Source organism: Neovison vison, chromosome 6 (genome assembly GCF_020171115.1).
Source record: "Neovison vison isolate M4711 chromosome 6, ASM_NN_V1, whole genome shotgun sequence".
Classification (NCBI taxonomy): Eukaryota; Metazoa; Chordata; class Mammalia; order Carnivora; family Mustelidae; genus Neogale; species Neogale vison.
Window position 1 is genome coordinate 45,654,522 of NC_058096.1, and position 14,357 is coordinate 45,668,878.

Below are 14,357 nucleotides of genomic sequence, written 5' to 3' on the forward strand. Positions count from 1 at the left end.
GGCTAGTTAGGAGAGATGAGGTCCAGCACGGAAGGATGAACCTTACAGCTTTGATCTATAAATTATGTCTGAGAAGTCCCTATGGCATAAAAGCTAAGAGTTTAAGCTCTGAAACACTCTGCCTGATGCTGCCACTTACCAGCTGTTGGACTCTGGACAAGAACTTTAATTTTCTATCCCCAATTTTTCTTATTTGTGTAATAGTTCTAATAATGATTTGTATCAATACAAGGGAAGTGCTTTCAAGCTCTTTTTGTTGTATCAAGACTGACATTCTTAGGGAGAGGATTTTTGTATGTGTATGTGTATGTTTTATATATATTTTTTTTATTTGTATGTGTGTGTTTTATATATATGTGTGTACTAATTATATATATACATATGTATATGTGTATATATAACAAATATATATATATATATATATTAAACGAAATATGTTTCTCTGGCAGCAATGGTTGAGGTAGATTAAAAAGATGTGACCCTGGGCAGTGAACTACCTCAGGCAGTCACTATAGCAACCCAGTTTTTCCCCTTAACTTCCATGATCCATAATAATTGATACTGGAATATTGGTTTCAGAATTTTCATAATTAATCATAAAAAATGATCTTGTATTGTCCCTATCTTGCTAACCAAGTGTTTGTTTCAGGCTTCTTTTTCCAAGCTCTCTAAATCCAATAGCCAAATAAAAGACACCCTGTCAGGTTTAAAATCTGGATCTTCTAGATCCTTGCTACAATAGTGCCAACAGTTCATTTGACCTCAGTATTTTCTGATAAAGTTCTGTATCTGTATTTGGGTGAAATTAATGACTTTAAGGAACATTATGGAAATCCACCAAAATGGAAAATTTCTTTGGATTCTAATACTATGCATGATAAATTTGGAGTTTTATTACTACTTTTAACCTTTAGCACATCTTTCTTTAAAATATAGATTCAAATGTAAAATCTAGCATTTGTAGACATTGTACTAATTTGTTACGGTCACCCTTTTAACCCATAAGGCTTTGAGTTCATAAAAGGAACATGAATTACAATATGAGATCTAATATTTCCATCATTGGTACACATAATTTCTTTCCAGATCTTTTTTGTACTCATGAGGGAAAACCTCTGTGCGCTGTGCAGATTCAATTGCTAAAAATTTCAATGAGAAGCAAGAAATACAGAAGTAAAAAGTAAATGTGTCATACATATTTATTTCAGGTAAATATCACTCCCCCTTCATCTGAAATGAGTTTATCTTTTAAGCTTGAGCAATTTGGCAGAACAAATAGATTCTTCTCTTTGAAACAAATCTAAGTTATTTATGCCAAATATTCTACCTAATAGAGGTATTGGGAACTGTAACAGTTGCAAATAGATATGATAAAGAAGAAATAAATGATGTTCAGCTTCGGATTTTAGCTTCTTACTAGACTACAAAATCAGAGTTACTTATTTTTCATGTCCTGCCATCATTGTTATGTTGATCTAATCTATGTCCAGTGGAAGCATGATCAAGAACTATTGCAGAGCCCACCCACTTTGCAGCCAGCATCCATCAATCTGATGACAGTTTTCCACTTAGAAGTCCTTATAAGCAGACTGTGACTGATGGTTTATAATTTCCTAAAGAGAATTTATAAATGTCTCCCTTCTGCTTTGCCTTAGGAATATTACAGAAATGCCCGGTCTAATGTTTCAAGAAGTTGGACTGAGGCTGCCCTGTGTAAAGCCTCACTTTTGCTTGTTGATGGTCTTTCAAGGAAAAGCTTAGGGCAAAGAGAACATAACCTACACAAGTGATGGCAGAGCTTTAGGAAAGGAAATGTTGAATTCCTTTGTAATTCGTGTTCCTTTTATGAACTCAATGGAAATAATGCTACAAAAAATGGAGAAAAGCCCATGTATAATATTAAGACTTTTGTGGAAGCATGCTGGAAAATGAAGTTCCTATTAATAAAACACAAATAATTTAGTTGCCACAGCTGGAGATCTCTAACTGCAGCACATCTTTCTGTAATTGCTCTAATCCTTGTGTGTTCTCTGGCTCTTTTTGCAGGCAGACCAGTAATGATTGTGGTGGAATATATGGAGAATGGATCCCTAGACTCCTTTTTGCGGGTGAGGTGTTCTTTTCTGATGGCATTTAAATAAGCTATTCTGAGTTCTAGATTTAAATCATTTATCATAAATTAATTTTTGCATAATGTTATTCATGGATTTTTTCCATGAAGAATAGCAACATTTTCTCTAGGGTGCATTTCTCTGAAACTGTGATACATTAGCATGTTACTAACGGGAGGAGTATATACACATAATAATATAATTGATTTTGCCTATAAATTCATATGCCATATTAATATATATATATATATTTCAAATGATGTTATAAAGAGATTAAATGAAACTCAGTTGCCACCCATAAGCATTCATTTTACTTTTATCACACTTAACTATTCAGTGTGATGTTTTATGCACGATCTATAAGGCTGAACCCCTTAAATTAATGTGTATCTACCAATAATGACTCAAGTTCGTATTAGACAACTGATTTTATCCCTCTTAAATTCATTTGCCTGACTTTCAGAAAACAAAGGAAATACAGCAAAACTCTAGCAGAGATCTGTTTCAGAACAAAAATTTTAAAGCACTCTTTAAAAAGTGACTTATCTTAGTGCTCACTTCAGCAGCACATATACTAAATTGACTTATCCTTGAGAATACGGTGTGTACAAAACTCATTTGTCTTGGGGCACCTGGGTGGCTCATTTCGTTAAGCAACTGCCTTCGGCTCAGATCATGATCCTGGAGTCCCAGGATCGAGTCCCACATCGGGCCCTCTGCTCATCGGGGACCCGGCTTCTCCTTCTGCCCCTTGCCCCTTTCATGCTCTCTCTCTCTCTCTCTCTCAAATAAATAAAATCTTAAAAAAAAAAATCATTTGTCTTATATAATAGTAGAGCATAACAGAGCTGAGAAGGCACCATGAAGTTATATTTCAAGTGTATTTATAATGTCTTTACTATTTAAAAAGCCATCATATGCAACAAATGTGTTCATTGATAATTTAAAAAACAGATATAAAAAATAATCGCTACAGTAAATATGTTTCATCCCCAGCAGAGGTCACATATTTGAATGTCACTGTATTCTTAAATATTTATCTATCTACAGAGACATGGATGTTTTTCTTAATTATAACATCACTGGACTTTTGTTATTTAGAATGTATTACACTATTTTTTAAATTTTTTTATTATGTTCAGTTAGCTAGTATATAGTACATCAGTGTTACACTGTTTTTTATTATCCCTTTTATATGATAAAAATAGTCTCAAGCGTTCTTTCTTCACTTTATTTTTTGCACTATATTACTTGATCAGGTTCTGCATTTCACCTTTCTTTTTTGGTCTCATTTTCATTTATTTTTCTTGAGTTCATGCCCTCTTCTTCCAACCTCTCTCAATATTAGCAGTGATGATATATTTACCCTGCAACTGGACTTGATGCCCAGATTCAATGCCAGAAGCTGAATTCAGTAAAATTGGCCAGTTATTACAGAGCAATACTCCTTGCACAATGCAGACTCTCAACCAAGTGTGCTCTTTAAGGCAAAATGAAATTCGTAAGTGTTTGGGGACATGAACTATTTGTCTCTGGTTGTTGTTTTTTCCTGTAGCCATTCTCGGAATGTTATTTTACGCTTGTATTCATTTCTCCTGTAAATGTGCTAAATTATTTTAGAATAATTTATCAGGACCACCTATGGTACTTGGAAATGCATATATAGTTAGGCTCTTCCATTATTTTTATTCCAAAGCGCATTTTTATCAGACATACTCCAAAATGACTTCTTCTTTTAATGATGTTTAGGATATGTTTTGGGTTTTTTTTTGTATCAACTCTATCCTAGAGCTGAATATAATGGCAAATAATGTAGCGCATACTCAGTCTAAATTGCTGCTGAAAATTGGATCAAATGACTGCCACAGCAAATTAGGAGAGAGTTGTTTGCTTCAGATATACTTTTTATCCTGCTGAATCCTGAATTAATTAAAATATGTTATAAAGAAATGATAACATGTTATCAATAAAATATGTATTTGTAAACATTCTACAACATGTTTATAAGTGGTATATTTCATGATTTAAAATTTAGAAACTAATATTTTTCAGTTGTCACGTACTGTATCAGTAAGACATCATACAGTCTGGGAAAAATTACATGTCCTGTTGATGGTCGCTACCATTATTCCTGCTATGAGACTCTTAATATATGTTAGCTCATCTTGGCTCTGTCATTTACCAGCTGTGCAACCTTGTGACTTGGGCAAGCTACTAACTTGTGTGTGCCTCTGTTTACTTATCTATAAAATGGGTATATTAACAACATCTACTGCATACAAGTGTCGTGAGGATTCATTGAGTCCATGTATTATTATAAAGTTTATAGAATAATACTTGACATATTGTAAGTGGTAGAGTGAAGATTCAAACTCAGGTCCCTGACTCAAAAAGCCATGTTCTCATACACCACTTCTTCTTTTTATTCTTATTCTTATTCTTCTTTTTCAAATCAACCTGCTTATTACTTCTTTTTATAAGTTCACTGCCATCTCTCCATATGAACTTGTATCCTGTCTGCGTGTAAAATTTCTATTAAAATAAAAATCATATGCATGAGAAAAAAATTCACAGGGCCAAATACTCCCTTCTTACTCTTTTTTTTTTTAATATTCTTACCTTTCTTCATAATCATATCTCTTTTATCCCCGAAGCTCAAAGTGCTATATAAACTTTATGTCAATAGCAGATACTCAACTCCCCATGGCAAGAAGAAATAAAATTTATAAAGATATATATCCCACAAATTCTCAAAAACGAAGTCATTTTTCAAACTACTGCTTTAGAATTTGATAATCGCAGCTTCTATGAGCACAGAGGAAGTGGCTAAGTGCATTGCGTTGTAGGGAAGCTATCCATGGCTCATTAATAGCATTCTGTGCTTACTAGAAGAAAAAAGATTTCCCCTTGGTCTCCCACATACTTGAAAATCACTTCAGTTTACTGTTTTATATGAAAGAGTGGTAGCAAAACTAAGTACAAAAGTACAATCTTGTGCCAGTGGAGGTGGCTGGCTGGCTGTGATATTGCACTGGATTCATAAATCTTCTACTTTTTAGGATCCTATGGACATTCCTCCAGATATATGTTGGCAAGAGGTGGTATGGTTAAGTGCCTGTGTTTGTGTGTGTGCACGCGTGCATGTGTGAGCACATGCAGAAGGGATGTGGGTGGGTATGTAACTATATGTGCGCTTTTCCATTTTAAAATAAAATGCGTCCTGACTTGGCAGGCAGAACATCAGTCCTGCTGCCCAGAATGTATGACTTCACTGATGTGTAAATATTCCTAACTTTTCCAAAGAAATACGGTATTGTCAATTAAGTGTCATCTTTTTCTTTTTTTTTTTTAAAGATTATTTATTTATTTATTTGAGAGAGAGAGACAGTGAGAGAGAGCATGAGCGAGGAGAAGGTCAGAGAGCGAAGCAGACTCCCCATGGAGCTGGGAGCCTGATGTGGGACTCGATCCCGGGACTCCAAGATCACGCCCTGAGCCGAAGGCAGTCGTCCAACCAACTGAGCCACCCAGGCGTCCCAATTAAGTGTCATCTTGTCCATCATCCCTGTATGGTCTCTCTCAATGGATTTCATAAACACTTTTTGTAGCATCTACCTGGCATTTGCTTGCCCTGAGATCTTTGGACTTCCATTTTTATAACAGTATTAACAGACAATTCAAATAAAAGCAGTTTTAAAATACTTAAAAATTTTGAGATACCATATGCCAACCAGAAAAATATATCCCTTCGTTTTATAACATTTGTTGACTGTGGATTTGAATCCACAGTGAATTGTTTATCAATTCACACAATTTAGGTATGCAAAAATTTAATACCACTGGTTTCTATATAAGATGTTATATTGTATGTTCATGCTACAACCTCTTGCTGCCATCTCAAATCCTTTGATATGAGAGAAAAGACAGAAACATTATTTTCAAAGCACAATCACCTGAGCAAGCAGGGAGTCAAGGTGGGGGGAATTGATAAAAACAAGATCCAACAAGATCAGATTGAGTAAGGAAACCATATTTTAAAACATAATCAGGAGGGGCGCCTGAGTGGCTCAGTGGGTTAAAGCCTCTGCCTTCAGCTCAGGTCATGATCCCAGGGTCCTGGGATTAAGCCCCACATCAGGCTCTCTGCTCAGCAGGGAGCCTGCTTCCTCCTCTGTCTCTCTGCCTGCCTCTCTGCCTACTTGTAATCTCTGTCTGTCAAATAAATAAATAAATAATCTTTTAAAAAATAATAATAACATAAAACATAGTCCGGAAAGGATGCCTAGGAGTAAGAAGAATGTTTGGAAGGTGGTGTTACCAACTGATTTGAAGATACAGAGTAAGAATAGGATGGGCTGGTTGTTTGGAAATGCCGAGTTTCATTTGAGTTGTATTCCATTTGAGATGCCTATGCAACATGCAGTGAACATGTCCAGACAGCAAAGAAATACAAATCTGAAGCTGAGGTGAAATATATGACTAAAATTAAAGATCTGGTAGCCAGTAGCATAAAAGTGGTTCTTAAAGACAAACCATGATATTTTCTGAGAACTTTTAGAGAAAGGCAAGGAGTTGAACAAGGTTGGAACTCTGTGGTTTGCCAACCTAGGGAGGCAGCAGAGTGGAGTTTCCAAAGGTGACTAAGAATAAGTGGTCAATGAGGAAGAAGGAGGGAAATAAGGACAAGGAACCCTGCACACCAGGCAGGAGCAAATAAGCAATTCTATCAAATACAGCAGAGAAGTTCAGAAAAATAAAGACTGAAAAATATCAATGGGATCTCAACAAAAGCATGCTGAATGGGTTGATCCTAGCCGAAGTCAGAACGTGTAGGGCAAAATGAGAATGAAAGATGAACAGGAATTGATAATAGAGATTTTTTTTTTTTTTTTTTTTTTTTAGAAAGTGGGTGAGATAGCAAGGTAAGAGAAAAATGAGATGCTAGGAGACAAAAAGAAACATGAAGGGTATTTTTTAATAGAAAAAATTGATAATTTATACACTGGGATATAGGGAATTAAAGAAAATACACTGGTAAGGCAAACTATCTCAGGATATAGGAATATACAAAATCAAGGACCCTGGTGGAGGATTGACTTTGAATAGTAGAGGACTCCACATCTTCCAGGACCCACGGGACCATGTGTTACAGATCTAGAGAGATATATGAAAGGCATTAAATTGAAGGAAATGATACCTGATGTTGTTGCTTTTCTATGTGAAGTAGGAGGAGAGTTTACTTGAGAGTTTGAGAACAAACTTTCATTTAAAGTGAATGTTTAGAATAATCGCTGAAGTTAAAAAGAAAAATACCTAATCACTGCTCAGACCAAAGGAAATAAAATGGGTGGGCATCAAGAGCAGGCTGGGCACCAGGAACAGTTTTTCTCTGGGCCCCAGCAAGGGCAACCAGTTAAAAATGTTTGCTAACGTTTTTAAAGATAATGCAACCCTCAGTGGCTGGTAGTGGATCTTCTAGACTACTGGTCCAGTAATTGTCATTAGATCCCTGTATTCTTCCTCCAGTTCTGCCAGACCACATCTTTCATCCTGGAGAAAGTAAAATAAGTAACTAATACTGACATCCAGCTGATGCTGGATACATGAATGTGTTTTGGTAGTGGCATGAATGTTTCCATGACTTTCTGCAGGAACACTCAATGCAGATATAAGAATGGAGATAACAGAGGCTACTGTATGTAGAGCAGGTACAACAGAAGACACACAGGTGTTAAAGGGGAATTGGGGTGGTGGAAAATGAATCTTGTAGGTAAGCAACTGGTGAATCCAGGCTAGACAGAGAAGGAAATAAAGAGACCGATTGGCTAGAAATGAATAGAAACATCATTAGCTGGGAGCTGTGGCTATGTTAAAGAGGAAAAATAGTTGTATGATGAGGGAGGGTAGGAGAGCTGAAGGAAAAGAAGAGTGTGTCAGAAGTAGGATACGAACAGTGGTTTGTTAGAGACAGATTATTTCAGTTTGTGAGAGATTATTACTAAATGGCCAGGAATTTAGGGAGCTGGTTGTTAAGCTGTTAGTAGCTTGAGATTGGCCATGATGGAAATTTTTACACTATGGGAATTGGCAAACACCACAGATCAGTGCTTGTTTGTTTTTCTCCAGAGGGCCAGTTTACCGACACAGTATATTGATACTTAAGATTTCTGAAACAAGGCAGTTTTCAGGGTGACGGTTTCCAGGTGTGGACCTAGGAATCGGTGGCTAAAGAAAAAGTGAAGGTGAATATATTTAATTAACTAATATAGTTAGCATTTATGTGTGCTTTCTATGAGTCAGGAATTATTCCAACCCCAAGTATTCATTAATTCACCAAGTTCTTACAGCAACATTATGAGGTGGGTGTTACTATTATCCCCATTTTACCAATGAGGAAACTGAGGCAAAGCATAATAAGTAACTTGCCCAATGTGAAACAGCTGATAAATCTTTTTTTTTTTTTCCCACAAATATGTGTTCAAAGACTATAGTAGACCAGGCACTATTCTGGAGGCCAGAATATAGAAGTAAACAAAACAGAAATAAAAAACCTATTGGGAAGAGAAATAAAGAATTCAGCAAAATATATGGTGTATTAGACAGGGAGAAAAAGTAGGAGAATTGAAGGTGGAAGTGAGATTAGGTTTCAGTATTAAATTGAATAAACAGGTAAAGTCTTACTGAAAAGCGTCATATTAGTAAAGGTGGAAGAAGGTGAGGGAATAAGCCAAGTGGATACCTGGAAGGAAATACTTCACAGAGTAAGAATAGCAGGGGCCAACACCCTAAGTTTGGAGCATTTTATACCCAGAGAATTACAAATTAAGCCTTTATGCTTTATGATCAAATGCCTGTTTTGCCTAGAACAGTGGCAATTCATGCTTACTGCCTCTTCATAATTGTTAATATTGGCCCTTTTACCCTGCACTTGGGTTAATAAAATATGTCGTCACCCTGTGGTTATGGCTAGAATAGAGTATCTAAGGGGAAGGTGGTAGAAGATGAAGTCAGAGAGTTTTTGGAGGCAGAAAAGGACTCAAATGTTGGAGCAAAATGATTCTCAATCTTGGCTGCACATTATAATCATTTAATTTAGAAAGCTTATGACAATCCCAAGTTCTAGTCTGCATTTCAAGTAAATTAAATCAGTATCTCTTGGTGGAACGCATGGATTCGTATTTGTTCAAAGTTCCCCCAGTTGAGTTTAATAGGCAAACAAGTTGTAAAAACACTGAATTGGGGCATTTTAGGTCTTTGTAATGTGTTTGAGTTTTCTCTGGATAAGACGTGAAGTTACTGTAGGGTTGGGGTAGAGATACAACATAATCTGACTGTGTTTTTTAAAAAATTGCTGTGGCTATATTCTGAGTGAAGTACAGATGGATGGAGAGAAATTTGGAAACTTTTGTAATAAAAATCCAGGTAAGGAGATGACAGGGGCTTAGATGAGGATTGTTATAGTTGAGCTGATGGAAAATACTAGATACTGTGATCCATTTAGAAATTATTTGTATTGGTAGAGCTTATAGACTTTGCTATTAGATTGGCTAAATTGTACAGGCAAAAGGGAAGATTCAAGGGCAACTGTCATCCATAAAATAAGGCCAAGGATAGGCAGTAACTACTTCCCACAGTTGTGATTTTCATATAACATTAAATTAAATGGTTAATAGATCTGAACTCCTAGAATATGTGTCTAGGCACATAGTAGAGTCTCCATAATATAATGTACTATTATAATATATATCAGAAGATGTCACTAGGAGTTTTAAAATTGTTTTGTCTTTTTCTAGTAGCTAAAAATAGTTATATTTTTCACATTTAAAAAATCTAGATATACGTCAAGAATATGAGTATTTAAATAATACATATCAGTGCATATCAGCCTTTCGAAGGCAATGTGAGTCATTTGAAGAGTTTCCTTGAACAAATGTAAAACAAATATTAATTTAAAAAATTAAAGGGATCTTTTAAATATTTATGTAGTCAAATTATAAATCTAGTAAAGATGGCATTTTTACCTTATGCTGGTTATATATTAATAATGAGAGCTGTATTTTATTAGCACACTTTCCTTGTAAATTGTGTTGTGTGGAATTATATTTGTGCTAGGATATGAGAGCAAAATTAATCTACATTGAATTCATTTAATATTCAACAGTGAAAAAAATGAAGTCACATTAACCTACCAATACCGTTTTTTAAACCATAGAAGTTATAGATGAATTAATCCCCTTAATTACTTTTTTCAAAAAAATATATGAAACTTCATGTAGACGAATGTTATTATTTATCATGCCTGTGCCAGCTTAATGCCAAACACTATTCTAAAAATAATGTGACAGTAAACATCCAAATATGTGAAAGCAGGGTATACTTGGAACCATGCATGTCACTGGCTGAACTTCTTATTTTTAAATTAGAAGTTAGAGTATCAACTTCCAAAAGCCTGAATTTATCTCTTTTAACATTATAATATTGTAAATGCGTTATGGCATTTGGAGTACCTGGTACCATGAAATTGTACTATAACTTTCCTTACTAATTCTTCTTTTGCATACAGGGGTTTTTTTGCATACAGGTTTTTATTCTGATTTTAAATTGGTATGTAATTCATAATTATAGTGGTGTGTAGAGATATTCCATACATTTTACTTAGCACCTCTATGGTCAATCCTATATCCCCATTTGGACCATATGGGAGACTCTGGATTTACAGAACTAAATATTAGACTCGAATCTTGCAGTTCCCAACCATGCCTGCAAATCAGAATCACCATTCTAAAGAAATTTTATAAAATATAGATGCAGACTCAAGCAGTTATATTTTGCAAAAACTTCCTTGGGTAATTCTGATGCTCTGTACTGATGCTTCATCAAGACTTTGGCACTCTGTGACAGCCTTCCCCAGATGTCAAACAAAAAAGTTTAAATTTTCTTGGCTTTACTTAAGTGAAGCACACAATAGCTAGTGTAGGTTACATTCTCATAAACCTAAGCAAAAAAAAAAAAAAAAAAAAGGAAAGGAAAGAAAGATCAAATTCAATTGTAAGCTTTGTAAACTAAAGTTATATTATATTCAGACTCACTTTAAGCTCTAAAAATGTAAATCTGAAATACAACCACCATGTTTCACAAATCCATATCTACTTTTCTTCCTAGATTTTTTAGGTACATTAGAAATGACATTTTTAGTTTCCTCATGATTGAAATTTCTGATTCTGTTATTGGGGGCCTCTCCTTCTATAACTAAAAATATAACTCTGCCTAGCTTAAGTACAAATCTACGACTACAAAAGAAAAAGTCTTGAAGGATTTAGTAAAAATCCTACAGGAAATTATAATAAGATTTCAACAGGGGAGACCATAAGAGCCGAGAATTCAGTAAAAAGGAGATATTGACTCTTCTTTGTTCTATGGTTATTTTAAAACAAAAATGACTTAGTCTTTTCAAATCTATAAATAACTTTAGCCATTTCTTTTTTGAATTCAGGAGCATTTTTAAAAGTCACAGCATGGTCAACTTTCTGATTTAGAAACATAAAAACTGAGTGTTAACTTTAAACAAGTTATAGAAGTAACCCTCTAAGATCTGTTTTCTGCCAAGTCACTTACAAATCAATTGTTGAAAACTCAAATGCATTTTCCAGTAAATATTTCTTTTAAAGATATTGCTTAAGTCCCTAAGCAGATTCATAAATGCCTCTTTAACTCAGACCACAGCTAAAGGTTATAACTTCCAATAAGGAAGGGGGCCAGGAGTTTCCTTCAAAAACAAAAAAGGGTGTTTTCCTCCCTTCTACATGACTTGCCTTGGGCAAAATTTTTTTAAAGGCCATTTCTCCTGGGGCATCCATCCCTTTTCTCATGTCCTCTTCCTGGGTTCAGCTTTTACTGTTTTAAATCACATGTGGTGGCACACACTGCCCACCTCCTCTTATCCACAGGCTAGGTCTTCTTCCATCTCATAGAATCACCTATGACTTGGACTGCCCTCCTTCCCCACCACACCCTAATCTAAGCTCTTATTCTCTCATCACCAGAGATCTTAGCTGGATATAAGGTGTAACTATCATCTATGATTCACTATCATCTGTGATTCACAAGTATTTTAATTCCTCCAGATGATTTTTCCTCTTTTACATGGATTTATAAGCCCAAATATAATTTTCTTTTAAAATTTTATTCTGGAAGTAACACAATATAAATTCTCTTAGCAAACTGTCAAGTGCACAAAACAGTATTACTGACTGCAGGCACAGTGTTGCAGCAGACCTAGAGAGCTTATTCATCTTGCTCAACTAAAACTTTATGCCTGTTGATTAGTAGCTCCCCACATCCCCCTGCCCCAGCCCCTGAAAACACTGCAGTAGGGGGACTAGAGATTTACAAAGTCCACTATTTATATACCTCAATCTTTTGTAAACCACTTAGTGAGGTACATTTTTTGCATGGCCATTTTATAGCTCAAGTCAGCATTTTAGAAGTAATCATTTTACATTTTTCAGCTAACCCTTCTCTTAGTGTCATTCCATTTTGAAAGGCTGGTGCCGTTCCTTATAACTCATGGTTAGTGAACCAAAAATGTCTTTTGACATGCATATGAATCAATGTTTCATTACTTCATTTTAGAGCATAAATTGTCATTATCCAATAGTGTTTATTATGCCAGATTTGTGAGAAATCTTTGAAGTTGATTTATTTACTGAAGGTAACCAAGACACTGCATAGTGAATTGTATTCTCTGTAAATGTTTGCTAAATCATGATGTGCAATTTTTATTAATTCTACTCTATAATAGCAGCTTATCATCTACCAGTTGTAATATTGTTTATCACTCATATGTATTTCAGGACACTAAATCACTGCAGTTATTTACTGTATACAAAAAAGTATAGCGCACTTTCAACAACAGAATTTTAGGACAGTGATTTATATTGTGGTCCACAGACCTTTGATAGTTTATAAGGCTATTCTGTTGATAGGATCAACATCACCATTCTCCAGTGAACACCTACAAAGAAATATAGTAGAAATCTGCATACCAACTTTATCCCCCTTTTCCTCACTCCTCAGTGAAAATGTTAAGAGTCTGATGGTCATAATCAGAGTCAAACCAGAGTCTTAACCTCAGAAGTAAAGACAGTTGCAAGTGTAGTCAATATTCTCATTTCCTCCTGATTTTTGCAGAGAATCTATTATAGTATTCTAACTTTCCATGAAAACTCCTTCAAGAAAATATCCAGGGCACCTGGGTGGCTCAGTGGGTTAAAGCCTCTGCCTTCAGCTCAGGTCATGATCCTAGGGTAGTGGGATTAAGCCCCACATCGGGCTCTCTGCTCAGCAGGGAGCCTGCTTCCTCCTCTCTCTCTGCCTGCCTCTCTGCCTACTTGCGTTCTCTGTCAAATAAAGTCTTAAAAAAAAAAAAGAAAAGAAAATATTCTACTGACTAAAAGCCCAAAGTACTTCACTCCATTAAGATAAAAATAAATTCAGTTCAGTTCAGGTATTCAATCCCATGAATACCTCTTGAATATCTGTCATCTGCCAGGCATGGTGCCAGGTCCTGAGACTTCAAAGATGACCAGTATGTTCAAGCCAGTGGGAGAGACAGACACATACACATAAGGCTTTAGTCAATGTTAGTGTAGACAGGATGCTTTGATAGCGATAAAGAAACTTGGTCCAACTTTATTCCTCCAATTTCCTGACCAGTCCCAATCTCCTTCCAATCTATTGAAGGTACTGCTGGCTGTGCCATGAAATATATCTCAAATGTGATTCAAGCCACCAGTTTATTTCTCCTGTGCTACTCTAAGAGCTTCCAAATTAATCTGCCTGCTACCATTTTCACATGGAAGTCATAGTATATCACTCCCCAATTAAAATTCTTCTCTAACTTGTCATTACTTTTAGAATAGATTTCAGACTATTCGCTAGAGCTTATGACAATATCCTACCTGATTTTGCCTGTGCCTACCTGTCCTCTCCCTCTTCCTCAACAAGTTCCAGTCTCACTGGCTTTGATTCCTCAAGTGTGCCAAACATTCTTGACTTAAGCCACTTGTACCTGCCAGGAACGACTCACGAGCTCCATCTTATTTTCTTCTTTCATAGCACTCCAGTTTACTTATTTTATAGTTCTTCATTATTTAAAAGTAATCTAATTTATTTCTTACCTATTTATTTTCTGTCCCTGTGCCTCCAGTTAAATGTTGGTTCACTTTTGTCATTTGCTTCCTACTT

The 14,357-nt window shown here is 35.5% G+C and overlaps 1 protein-coding gene across 3 annotated transcripts in view; it reads left to right on the forward strand.

The window, feature by feature from the left end:
- Positions 1-14,357, forward strand: part of EPHA6 (EPH receptor A6) — an 871,253-nt gene that overhangs the window by 738,250 nt on the left and 118,646 nt on the right. For all 3 annotated transcript variants that reach the window (XM_044251185.1, XM_044251182.1, XM_044251184.1), the window contains one exon: positions 2,047-2,108. In XM_044251185.1, coding sequence (XP_044107120.1) covers positions 2,047-2,108 — 62 coding nt within the window. The remainder of the gene's footprint in view (positions 1-2,046; positions 2,109-14,357) is intronic.